This window comes from Pseudoliparis swirei, chromosome 20 (genome assembly GCF_029220125.1).
Source record: "Pseudoliparis swirei isolate HS2019 ecotype Mariana Trench chromosome 20, NWPU_hadal_v1, whole genome shotgun sequence".
Classification (NCBI taxonomy): Eukaryota; Metazoa; Chordata; class Actinopteri; order Perciformes; family Liparidae; genus Pseudoliparis; species Pseudoliparis swirei.
In genome coordinates, this window is record NC_079407.1 from 11,504,616 (window position 1) to 11,517,126 (window position 12,511).

At 44.0% G+C, this 12,511-nt stretch overlaps 1 protein-coding gene across 3 annotated transcripts; it reads left to right on the plus strand.

Moving 5' to 3' along the window:
- Positions 1–1,883: 1,883 nt before the first annotated feature.
- zgc:152863 (uncharacterized protein LOC562658 homolog) lies at positions 1,884–12,266 on the plus strand. 3 transcript variants are annotated; one of them, XM_056440308.1, is made up of 6 exons: positions 1,884–2,202; positions 5,531–5,623; positions 6,178–6,243; positions 7,098–7,301; positions 10,470–10,614; positions 10,784–12,266. In XM_056440308.1, the coding sequence occupies exons 2-6, from the start codon at positions 5,536–5,538 to the stop codon at positions 11,112–11,114; spliced, it is 834 nt and encodes a 277-aa protein (XP_056296283.1). In that variant the 5' UTR covers positions 1,884–2,202; positions 5,531–5,535; the 3' UTR covers positions 11,115–12,266. The 3 variants fall into 3 exon arrangements, with proteins under 3 accessions (XP_056296283.1, XP_056296284.1, XP_056296285.1); XM_056440309.1 differs by having other exon boundaries at positions 1,887–2,202; positions 10,787–12,266; XM_056440310.1 differs by lacking the exon at positions 6,178–6,243 and having other exon boundaries at positions 1,888–2,202.
- Positions 12,267–12,511: the final 245 nt, after the last annotated feature.

The following is a 12,511-nucleotide window of genomic DNA, read 5'->3' on the forward strand; positions in this document are numbered from 1 at the left end:
AGAAAGACCTTTATTGATAACTTCACATATTACACAAGCTCAAAGTACACCGACATAAAACTAAGTCATCAATAAATATATGTTGAAATACCTGTACCTTCGTGTACATGTTTACGTTACGGCATTAACAGGTTACGCCTGCGCGTGCGCGACAGCCGAGATTCTTGGCGACTTGCCAGGTCTTACCTCCGTGAGTTGGGCTTTTCTGCTGTTGTCCTTCAAAACAAAAGCTCAACATTGAGCTTTTTTCTTGTCCATAGAGCAATCTGGTTTACTTGAAAGTGATTGCAATTGCATTTATACAATTATTTGAAAAGGGACAGATGCAGGAGTCACAAATGGTGATTCTCATATTTATTATTATGAAAATTCTTTAAATCTGAGGATGTCTGTAGAGCTGATGTGAACGTAATCACCAACGGTCTGAGTTCAGAACCAATCCCAGATGAGAAAACTTTCATGAATACCAATTTTGCCCCAAAAAACTTGTCAGTGAAGTTGAGAAAATCACCAAATCAAAGACCAGGAGCTGGATTACTGACAGACAGCTGACAGACGGCCTCAGACTGGCTGTCTGTGATTATGAACTAACTACAAGCTCACAGGCAGAGTTCAGTCACAGCCATCACTCTGACTGGAGTCACATGACGTGATGGCATTATGATGAGAGCTGAACTTACATGAGTTGCACTGACTGATCATGTTGTCAGTGTTGTGCTGTAATTGGATTGGATTCAATTTATTGTCATTGCTAGAGTCCAGGTACAGAAGCAACGAAATGTAAATAAATACAACATTTATATTGGTAGTTCATCCAGCTGTTCATTGCAAATGTGTTTTTTCTTGTTCATATTGTGTGCGGTTAACAAATATTTTACTTGTTATATTACACTTAAATTCTGTGTACCTGGTCACATCAATTTGAACGCTGGACCAAAATGACAATTAGGCCAAATAAAAAGTCATAAATCCAGTCTGGACAGTCGTTTTCTCTCAACGCCTCAATAGGTAGATCTTGTCGTCATGAAGGCGGAGGTCAGGGATCTTGGGCTCAAAAAGGTTGGTGACCACTGCCATAGAAGGACACAAGGTATGGTGCTTCGGGGCCTTAATGCAAAGTGAGGGACATGGGGTACTATGTATGTATTTTTATATTCTTAACACATGCTGGACATTGTGTCGTACTAAACATTGCGGTGCATCCACAGCGCGTGGAGCCCTGAAGGCTTCTTTCCTTCCAGGAGTCTTTAACGGAAGTGACGCTCCACCAGCTTGAGCTTCGGTGTGAATGTGGCTACACGGTGTCGGATTCTGAGTCACCGTAACAAATAAACTACATCTAGTCAGAACTGAAAGTATTCACACGTAATGTAGATAATTCATCTTGTTTTTATTTTGACTACTTCAAAGATTTCTGTGAAATCGAGAGTAGCCACCACTGAAATATCTCAACCACTATCAAATAGATGGCTATGAAATTTCACTTCATTCAATCCAATCTGTACAATATCAATACCAATACACTGTGGAAATAGCCATATTTATTCTGCTTGTGTCTATATTATTGTATATATTATTCAGCTATGTCGACTGTTTACTGTTCTATTTATCCCCTGCTGTAATCCTGTAAATGTCCCCACTGCAGGACTAATAAAGGATTATCTTCTCTTATGCAGACAAATGTATACGACAGGATTCTACTGATAAATGTTCATCACTTTAAAATATATACTATATTTAAAAGAAGAAGTTGAAATACTTATTAATAGTAGTTAATATTTCTATATGTTTTATCATTTATATGTTGGAGCTGTTTCCTCTTTCTCAATAACAGAGAGAGAGAGAGGTGTTAAACTGTTGGGTGTGTGTCTGTGGCGAGAGATAAAGGGAGCGTTTCCAGAAGATGACGGAGCCGCGCCGGTGGGCGGTGTTTGGCGGCTCGCGCCGGCCAATCGTCGGGCCCGGGGCGCTCGGTGTCGACCACAGCTGATCGATGAGTCAGGGGGCGACGACAAGCCGAAAAAAGGGTCCACTTGTTGCTGCGCAGGAGCGAAGAGACTCGAGCGGCGGCTGACGGAAAGCAAACCCACCGATTCCTCTTCCACTCGCGTTCCTCCAATCCAGAAACCGTGAACGCGACCGGCGGCTCGCGCGCAGGCTCCACGCTGCTCCGGTGCCCGCTGCCTCGTCCGCAGCTCTCAGGTGAGACTATTTGTTTGTGTGTGAAGCTGCTCGATATTCAGTGCATCCACCGAGAGGAGACGGCGGTGTTATAACTTTGTATCGATCGACAACATGTCGATTGATCCGCCACCGAAAGCCTCTGCGCAGTGTGCTTGTTGTTGTGTAGATGGAAGTCGAGGTGTTATGGGCTTTCTCACGCAGGAGGCTATTTCCATTTATTGATATTATATAAATAACAGCCAGCCTTCAAACTATATACATGTATAATGTACATGCATTGGATATTTAATACATACTATGGGATGTTGTGGTGAACTCCTGAAGCTTCCACTGAGGAACAAAGGGTCTCTTCTCACTGGGGGGTTCCGCAGCTCTTTGACTGACGGGAGTCTGTATGTTTAGTGTATTCCAGGTGTGTGGGGGTCATGAGCCGGGATGGGGCCCTGGGCTCTGCGTTGGGTCTTTTTCTTAAAGCAGCAGTGTGATATTTCCACTGTAATTACACCTCGAGCTGAAGCGTTGGTCGCTCACTCGATTAGTCGACCTGATAAACGCAACTCTATTAGTAATGTTCTATATTCGGCCCCATGGTTTTTTCTTTTTCTTTCATTGCCCACTGAATGAGCTGCTGAGCCCTTCCTCCGATGGGCCCATCGGGCCCTGAGCGGCGGGGCCATGGGAATGTCTGGTTATATAATTATATCAAATTAAACATGAAGGGGAAGTTTTAAAGCCGCGGTCTGCAGGTTCCATTCTTCCCATTGCTGTAAAAGATCATACAATTAACTAAAATAGGCTACCTGTTTCCCCCTGCCTTTTACTTTAAATTAATTTAGTTCTAGGTTATTAAAAGGTGTAGCTCAGACTTTAAAAGGTGTAGCTCAGATTTCCAGACCCACATGTTTGGGCGCAGAAGTGCTGTGTGAAATAAGTACTCAACCAATTAGCAAGTCTCACACAATTTGTGAAGTAAGGTGATAAAACATGACTCCGGAGAAGTGTAATTTAGAGGTTTAAGTATTATTATTAGTAGATTAAGCAGTATATCAGTTAATTAAAATGCACCACCTTTATTAGCTGCAATATCAAAGTAGTGAACACATTAATGCATTAATAATTATAATTCAGTAATATAATAACCTTCACAAAAAAATTATATAATATACTATACTGTATATTATTATGAAATGAGACATTCTTCAAATTGAAGACTTGGTTTCTCAAATATATTCTGATTATTTTGTGCTTGTGAGTTTTGAATGCAGGACTTGTGCTTACATGAGATAATCTTTACAAAGTGTATTGCCTGGACTCTAAGATCCGGGGACTTCGTCCACCGCTGGAGACACGAGTTGTGTTCAGCATTTGAGAAGCAGCAGAGCACAGCGAGCAACGTCCAGCGTGGCTACTGATCAGCCAGCGTCCCCTCACGTGACCCTCGGTGTTCAGCAGACGTCCACTGACCCCTGCGGGCTGCTGTTGAATACAGGTCTACTTCTTTACGCTCACATTTACAGCTCTGGAATGTAACCAAGTGCTGAAGTTGGGCGCACATTCGAGGTCCATGTACTTGAGACTTTTCATTTCATGATACTCTCTAATTCTACAACTCTGAGGTAAACCTTGTACTCTTTACTCCACTCCATTTGTCCAACAGTTTTATACTTTTCAGAGTTCACTTCTTCATCCCACTTCCTGTCTGGTGAAAACCACAAATCTCCAGATGTGCTGACGTTGCGAGTTGTTGGTACACTGCAGAATTACGTGTTCCTTACATGTGTTGAGGAACATCCTCCTTCTTAATCTAAATAAAGTCTTTAGGATCAGCTGGGAAATGCATGCTCACAAAGCTGACACCTGCTGCTTTAATCTTTACTAGAGACAGACACACGGTGATCTTAGAGAATACGATGCAGCAGACGAAACCAGCCGGCAGGATATAAAGGAGTAAAAAAGCACTGAGTGTTAAGTTATGCATTACACACAACCTGTTTGTGACTCCTATCTAACTCAGTGGTCTCTGTTGTTGTAACTTAACTCCCCCTCAGCCATGAAGGGAAGGTGGCAATCTGCATCAGTAGCCTCGGGGGGACGTCCGAGGTGTGGAGTCACCTGTGGTGAAGCTCAAAGCCTTCACCACCCTGCAACAAGAGAAGTGTCAGATTGTGACATTTAAAGGTTGTTTGTAGAGTGAAGATGTTTGTAGTGATGCCGATCGCATTGATGCGTTACAATGTTAGTTATAATACAGAATCTATTTGGAAGTTGTTCCATTCTGTCATTACAACCTGAAGAGGAGCAGAGACCCCGATGAAGCTCACATCATCAAGGAACTACAACTACGTGTTGAGGGGAGACGACACTCCAGGTTATTAGGGTACAAAAACTCCCCGCTTGGTTCATTTGCAGACATTTCCAGAACCGAACTCCTGACATTGGATGAAGCCAGGATGGAAAGTTTTGTTTAATTTTGTTAGCAGGTTTTGTCAAAGGATTTTCACTGAGGAGCTTTTGGAAAATCTCTTTGTAAATCAAGAAAGACCCCCCCCCCCCCCCACACACACACACACACAGACCCCTCCTGTGCTCAGACTAAACGGGCCAGTAAACTGAGATTACGTAATACCTTCCACTTTGTTTTGCAGGAGCAGAGTTCATGACTGACTGAACCGTAACTATGGAAAATCTTTTTTCTTTATCCGACAACAACCAGGCCAATTGAATTTATTCCCTCACCATATGCTATAATCAGTTTACTATGATTCATATGAGTTATTTACAGTTGATTTAGAAAGACAACGGAAAGAAGATTTGCTTTATGCATTTTTATTTGCCGTTTTAAAAGGTCAGAGAAAGGTCATTTATATTTGTCACTGCTAATGATAGTCAAATCTCCCATTTTGCCAAACCTATCAACAATTCTGTTAATATACGCAGCTCAATAAATTGTGTTTTAGAATAAGGGAAATATTAGTGCATTAAAAAAAATGAACATCCCCGGGCCACTGGCTGCTGCTGGGTGGAGCCGGAGGGCAGCGAGAAGTCACTGGTTCAAATCGTTGTTTTTAAACAGAAAAAGAAGACTTGGGTCCGTGCAGCTGCTCACTGACCAGCGGGGGAAGCCGGCAGCGGTGTGAACACACGGCGGTGTGGATGCAGCTGACCGGTGTGACTGGTCACGGAGGCAGTTGGGGTCACAGCTAAAAAACACATTCAGACATGGGAGGAGGGGGGGAGGGGAGGAGGGACACAAACACAAACCCTTTGAGCCGCTTTCTCGCGAGCTGCGTCTCCTGCTTTAATGTCGGTGTGTTTTCTGCTTCTGACTCTTCGCCCCCGTCTTCAGGTCTGATGTCGGCCCCGTGTCCCTCGCCCTGCGGACGCGTCGGCCTGGTGTGTGGCCTCCTGCTGCTGGCCTCCTCCCCGCTGCTCACAGCAGGTCAGACCTCAGCATCCATTCAAGCGTTTTATTGAGATACTGAAACGAGATGAACTACCAGCTCTTTTATGACGACTTTAGGCAGGATGTCGACTTCACAACGTCTTGTGGAGCCACAGTCAAACTTGGGGGGGGGCGGGGGGGATTTTCTGTTTGTGGCGTCATTGCTCATGGTTTCCCCCTCTCGGCGTCACATTGGACCGGCCCTTCTGGTGTTGTATGTTCGGGGTGAGGGAGCCAGTGGAGACCATGCTCCTGCCCTCTATGTTGGAGAGGGGAAGAGGAAGTGGGTAGAATCTGCCCGCTGGCTCGAGGCGGAGGCCGTTGTGGGCAACGTTTTTTAATCCTGCAAAGAGCATGCGTCCATGCATCCGCCACAGGGCCGTTTACTCACTTTGTTTACGGTAACGACATCACCTCCACACTGTGCACCTCGTCGTCGGTCATTGCAGCCAAGTACATTTACTCAAGTGCTGTACTCGGTACAACATCGAGGTACTTGTACCTGATTATTTCCATTTTATACTTCTCACTCCACTGCATTTGTCTGACAGATTTAGCAGCTTTCCAGATGCCAGTGTTCCCCCCTGTCCTGTCCAGTGAAAACCTCGTGCCTCCAGGTGTTGTTGAAGTTGCAAGTGTTCCTTTATGTGTTGAGAAAATACTCCTATTCTTAATCAAATTAAACTCTTTAAAAAGCCTCTTGAATCAGCATCGTCACAAAGCTGAAAACAGATGTTTTCATCTTTTCACAGGACAGAGATGCGACAAACATACAGGACTGTCTCAGAAAATTAGAATATTGTGATAAAGTTCTTTATTTTCTGTAATGCAATTAAAAAAACAAAAATGTCATGCATTCTGGATTCATTACAAATCAACTGAAATATTGCAAGCCTTTTATTCTTTTAATATAGCTGATTATGGCTTACAGCTTAAGAAAACTCAAATATCCTTAAATATTAGAATATCATGAAAAAGTATACTAGTAGGGTATTAAACAAATCACTTGAATCGTCTAATTAACTCGAAACACCTGGAAACACATTTTCAAATGTTTGATTTTGTTTTGCTGTTATAAATCTTTTTTTTTACTTGGTCTGAGGAAATATTCAAATTTTATGAGATAGGATTTTAGAGTTTTCTTAAGCTGTAAGCCATAATCAGCAATATTAAAAGAATAAAAGGCTTGCAATATTTCAGTTGATTCGTAATGAATCCAGAATGCATGACATTTTTGTTTTTTTAATTGCATTACAGAAAATAAAGAACTTTATCACAATATTCTAATTTTCTGAGACAGTCCTGTATATGATGATCTTATAGATCATGATGTTGATTAAACTAACCCACAAAATATAAAGGAGCTCAAAACCATCCACCAGCATTGTGGAAGCAATGTGGAAGCAATGTGGAAGCAATGTGGAAGCAATGTGGAGGCCACCAATGACCAGCGTGTTCGGTGTCCCTACAGGCCGACTGAGCAACTGCACGCACCCTCTGGTGCCGGAACATGGAGGGTTCCGCTGTGATCCGTCTCCGTGTCGAGGTTTCCCCCACAAGAGCTCCATTCACTTCTTCTGCGAGCCCGGTTACCACGTCAACAACAAGGTCCGCGTCTCCAGGTGTCGCCATGGGAGGTGGCAGCCCCCGATTCCTGCCTGCATCCCCTTTAGAGGTAAGAGTCCCGGAGGGCTGGAATCCACTGGAGTAGCAGGTGAACAGTATCCATGGAGGAGTTCTCTTCAGAGGCCACGGATGAAAACTTCCTCCGAGGAGTCATCACGTTTTCATGTGAGAGACTTGGGGTCAGCAGGTCTCTGGTGTGGATCCACCCCTCAAGCGATTCATCGAGTCTATCAAGTGATCAGGTCGCAAATATGAGAATTTGCTTCTTTGTTTTGCCGGTTTTGTTTAGTGTGGACGGTCGGACGGACGTATGACGGCATGCGAGCCAATGAATCATGACTCCATCAGCGGTGAAATGTAACTCATTACATTTACTCAAGAACTGTACTTTCCATTGAGTATTTAGATTTTCTAGGGCTGTCAGCGTTAACGCGTTAATCTATGCGATTAATTTGGCCGCGTTAACGCACTAAAATATTTTAACGCAATTAACGCAACTTTGTTTACTTCTGGTGTGCCTTGAAGTTTTTACACTCCTCTGAGTGTCAAACCGCAGCAGTACGGTTTAACACTGTTTCTGTTTTTAAAACAATTATTTCTCCGCGAAAATAAGGATCATAAATCAGTTTAAACTCGTGGATGAATCAGTCGGGTTTCCTCCTCCGCTCCTTCCTCCCGTCTCCCCCTCTGATACACAGAGGAACGGAGGGGCGACGTGTCGGGTGACGCAGTGCGGAGAGAACTCGTCACACGAAACCTTCACCGTGATTGGTCAATCCGTTTGTCTGTCAACATTTTGCGAAAAAAACAACCAATGAACACTCAGTAAATCACAAAGGACCTCCCACCTCACAGGTGAGGCTCATTAGCAGCCTGTCAGTCAGAGAACCAGAGAACACGGCGTGAGGACAATGTGCCTCATTGAATAGAGCTGAAATTGTTCTGGAATGTTTGATGTATAACACGTGGGGGTGTGTCATATGAAAACGTCTTTAAAAGGTGAATTTACATTTTTTTGTAGAATGGAGACATGTCCCCAGCCTCCAGAGGGTTAACGTGACATATTTGAATGTCAGTCAGTCACCAAGGCCACTGGTTCTGCTGTTCAATGTTAAAGATGACAGGACCAATGGGGTCTCAATATACTTCTTTTTTTTTACTAATCTGGATGTTTCACTGAAGAAACAATTTATCATCCACAATATTAAATACCTCGCTGGCACTTTATAGGTAGGAGCCTCTTTGAAAACACAGCTCTGTGTGAAGTTTTGTCTTTAAAAAGAAGAAAGAAAAAACTTTTAATCGCGATTAATGAAATTCAAAATGTGCGATTAATTAGTTAATTTTTTTTCATCGATTGACAGCCCTAATATTTTCACTTCTTTATGCCCCTACTCCACTACAGAAATACGGTACTGCTTCTACTTCACTGCATTTAATTGACACTAATAGTTACTTTTATCGTATAAAAGATAAAAACGTGAGTCGGGTTAAGAACGTGTTTTGCGAAATCCCAACAATTCTTAGTTTATGGCCCTTTAAGTGTGATTTTGAATGCACTAAACTTCTATCCTGTGTGATTTGGGGTTATGGGTGTTTTAGTTTTCCAAACAATGAAGGAAATGCGATTTAAAGAGTGTTTTGTGCAACAGGCTGTGTGTTTGTAGCAGAGAGAATACTTCATCCCCTCACTGGCCTCTCTCACGGCTCAGCCATGAGCTCAGTTTCCAATGTGCTCACGACTCAGCTCTGGAGGCGGAGTCGTCACTTTATGACAGTTGAGTGTTCAAAGAAGCAGATGGCCTGTCATTGTCGTCGTTTGGCTCTGGTGTTTAAGCGCCAGTGGGGTGACCTACGCCTAAAATATGTGTGTTATGGTTGATCGCAGTCAGGAGATGTCATCCCGCTGTGTGAGGGTCAACCAAAAGACATGTTTGTACAGCAGCGAGTGGTGGAATGTGACTAACTACATCAAGTACTGTATGTAAGTACTTCTCTTTTCATGCTACTTTATACCTCTACATCTCAGAAGCAAATAGTCTAGTGTATTGTAAGATACATCTTCAATGCAAGACGTTTACTTGTAGTGTGGTATTCGTATGTTTACCTCCATCGCTGTGGAAACTAGATGTGATCAGCACTGAAACTAAAGCATTCCACCTGCAGCTGGCGCTCATCTTCTGACCGCCGTAACAGAGACACGCAGACTCCGCTCAGACCAGTTACGACTTCCTCCGTCGCCATTCACTCAAACCGGCTGCGACAAGAAGCCGGGCCGCAGGAAGCGGGCGAAGCCGCCATCGCAACCATTCCACGTTTCCGTCGCTACCGTCGTGTGACCAAGAGCTCAGAGAAACCACAGCACTCCATCAGAACTTCCTCTCGTAGAAGTTGTGTTTGATCGCTTTATTCTACAGAACACCTTTTTTTCTTTCTTTTTTAGCACTTAGTAAATAATAATAAAATAATAATATATAAATACAAAATCCTAAATGTAACACTTAACACGAGCTTCATGCTACTTTGGAGTTCCGCTGCTTTTTTGTTGGATGATTGCATCCTGAGACTTTTTAGTCCTGCGGCTGCACTTCCTGATCATAACCTTCGCATTGAAAATGCGGAAGGTTATGTTTTGATCGCCGTGTATTTATTTATTTGTATGCGTGTTCCTCACATAACAAAAAAAGTTTTAAACCGAATCGCATGAAATTTGGTGGGATGATTGGTTATTATCCGGGGACCATTTGATTAGATTTTGGGATCGATCGGGTCAAAGGTCAAGGTTAAGGTCATGGAAAGGTCAAAATCTTCTTGAATCGCATGAAATTTGGTGGGATGATTGGTTATTATCCGGGGAACATTTGCTTAGATTTTGGGATCAATCGGGTCAAAGGTCAAGGTTAAGGTCATGGAAAGGTCAAAATCTTCTTTTTACCATAGCACGGTCAATTTCTATCCAATTGGCATGCAACTAATGCCAAAATGTTCATAATTCAATGCCCAATCTTGTGATATGCGAAGGTATGCGCTCTACCGAGTGCCCATTCTAGTTACTACTGTTTCTATGTCTATTTACCCATTTATGGATACAGGGTTTTATAAATAGAACCGCACAGTGTAAATGTGCAGTTGAGGAATCGTGAGATTTATAGTGAAGATCTAAATGGTTCAAAACGTGATGAACCTCCCCAAAAACATGTGCGCTCCTCCTCCTCAGAAAGTCCTAACATGCGCTCTGACGACCGAGTGAAAGATTCCATGCCCAGCATGGCCACCACGGCGGTGGGCGTGTCCATCTTCCTGCTCACCACCACCGCCTGCCTCGTCATCAAGTCCCGCCTCTACCCCTGTCAATCACACAGGTGAGAATATGTTTGTTTTTTCTCACCTTATTGTTTCATCGTGGATCCGAATGAACACATCTGGATGAAAGAGACGTGTTTAATATTCGATGTAAATGACCGACCTGAGCAACACACCAGCTTCTCCTACATGAGGTCTCTCTCTCTCTCTCTCTCCTGTGTGTCCCAGCAGCCGGCGCTCCTCAGACCAGCTGGACCTGATGGTGGACGGACTTCCAGTCTCCCTCCCCTCCTACGAGGAGGCGGTGTACGGCAGCTGGGGGCAGCGCCTGCCCGCCTTCTCGGCCCCGGGACCCACCCAGCTCCTGTTGGCTCAGGAGGCTCCCGTCAGTCACCCGGCGTCTCTCAACAACCAATCAGAGGGCAGCAACTGCCAGCTCCTGCCCAGCCCCGAGAACCCCCCGCCCCCCTACCAGGCGGTCCAGTCGTCAGACCCCAGAGACAGTGCCGGCGACGTCCGGCCGCTACATGTTTCGTTTTCCGACGACAAGGACACTTGATTGAGAAGCCGTGGGGGTGGGGGGTGCAATATTTATTTAGCTATGAAGGATTTTGATTGACGCCTGCAGTGTTTACTCTGCAGATCGATAGAAATAAAACCAGACTGCACTTTTCCTGATCGGCTGCAGCTCACCAGCATCACACGCCAGTTGAGACGACGCTGATGAGCTCTAATGGCGGTTCAAGGCCTGAACCATCGATACGCGAGGTATCGATAGTATAGTGTGTTGTATGACTGTGAGGAGGGAGCTCATGAGCCGTATGGGGGAATACTTTTTGATCCTGAATGCCTTATTTTGTCTGTAATGAGAGTATATTTTATTGTGCAAACAATATTTTAGATGAGAATCTTTTTAGATATAAGAAAATCCCCACGCACACACTGGAATTAGGAGGTTTTCACAAGACAGCAGTCAGATAGAGTGTGTGTGTGTGTGCGTGTGTGTGTGCAGTTGCAGAACGAAAAAAACCTGTGTTTCCACGGCAACGGCCTCTATTCCATCTCTCTGTCTGATTTTACCTTTTGTAAAGCGGTTCTCTTGTTGATGTGTGATGGCAGCCCAGCGGGGCAGAAGAAGTACTCTGACCCGGTACCTCGGGGAACTCGGGCAATTGATTGTGAACAAGCTGCAAGTTTGTGATATTTATTTTGTGTATTGCAGATAATTTGAGACGTGAAAAGTGGTGGTTTTTCCCGCCATTTGTTCTTTCAGTGGCGAGTGAAGTATAGAATTTATAATATTTTTAATAATTTAAATGTACAGTAATGAGAATATGAAATAATTGTACATTTATTTGCCCCGGTGGCATCGGTGCAGACACACAAGAGACTTTTAACCGTTTTCATTCCACAAACTGCAATGAAAACCCAACAGGTGTTTGACCAAATAACCTGAAACTAATCTTCTTCTGTGTGTGTGTGTGTGTGTGTGTGTGTGTCTCTCTCTCCTCACTTCACCTGACTGGTTCCCTCTCTAACCTCTGCAGAGTGACTGACGCCTTCACAGACCTTGAATGTATTTTATGTTTCATATCGTGGCAACACATCTTAACAATAGATTGTAATATTTACTGAAAAAGATTATTTGTACATTGTATTATGGCACAGAATTATGAAATGATGAATAAATGTTGAGATGTTTGAGATCTCGGCCCCGTCTTGTGATTCCAGTTCATCTGGTTTGCCGGCAGGACGCCGAGCAGACGGCCCGGACACAGGACGTTGTTCTGGTCTTGTGAGACCATCGTGCTGCGTTCCACACCACGGGCCGTCGCGTACTGTTACAGAGAACAGGCCATTGGCATTAAAGGAACTGCACTGAGCTGGTTTAAAACCCAGATGGATTAGTCCCGGAGTTCCACAAGGTTCTGTGCTTCTGTAAAAGACGGTTCTGTG

What these genes read in the sequence shown, in the direction of transcription:
- zgc:152863 (XM_056440308.1), top strand. Translation starts at nt 5,536, where the DNA reads ATGTCGGCCCCGTGTCCCTCGCCCTGCGGACGCGTCGGCCTGGTGTGT. An exon ending in TGAAAACCTCGTGCCTCCAG is followed by an intron (nt 6,244 to 7,097) that starts GTGTTGTTGAAG and finishes GTGTCCCTACAG; the next exon opens with GCCGACTGAGCAACTGCACG. An exon ending in TGCCTGCATCCCCTTTAGAG is followed by an intron (nt 7,302 to 10,469) that starts GTAAGAGTCCCG and finishes CCTCCTCCTCAG; the next exon opens with AAAGTCCTAACATGCGCTCT.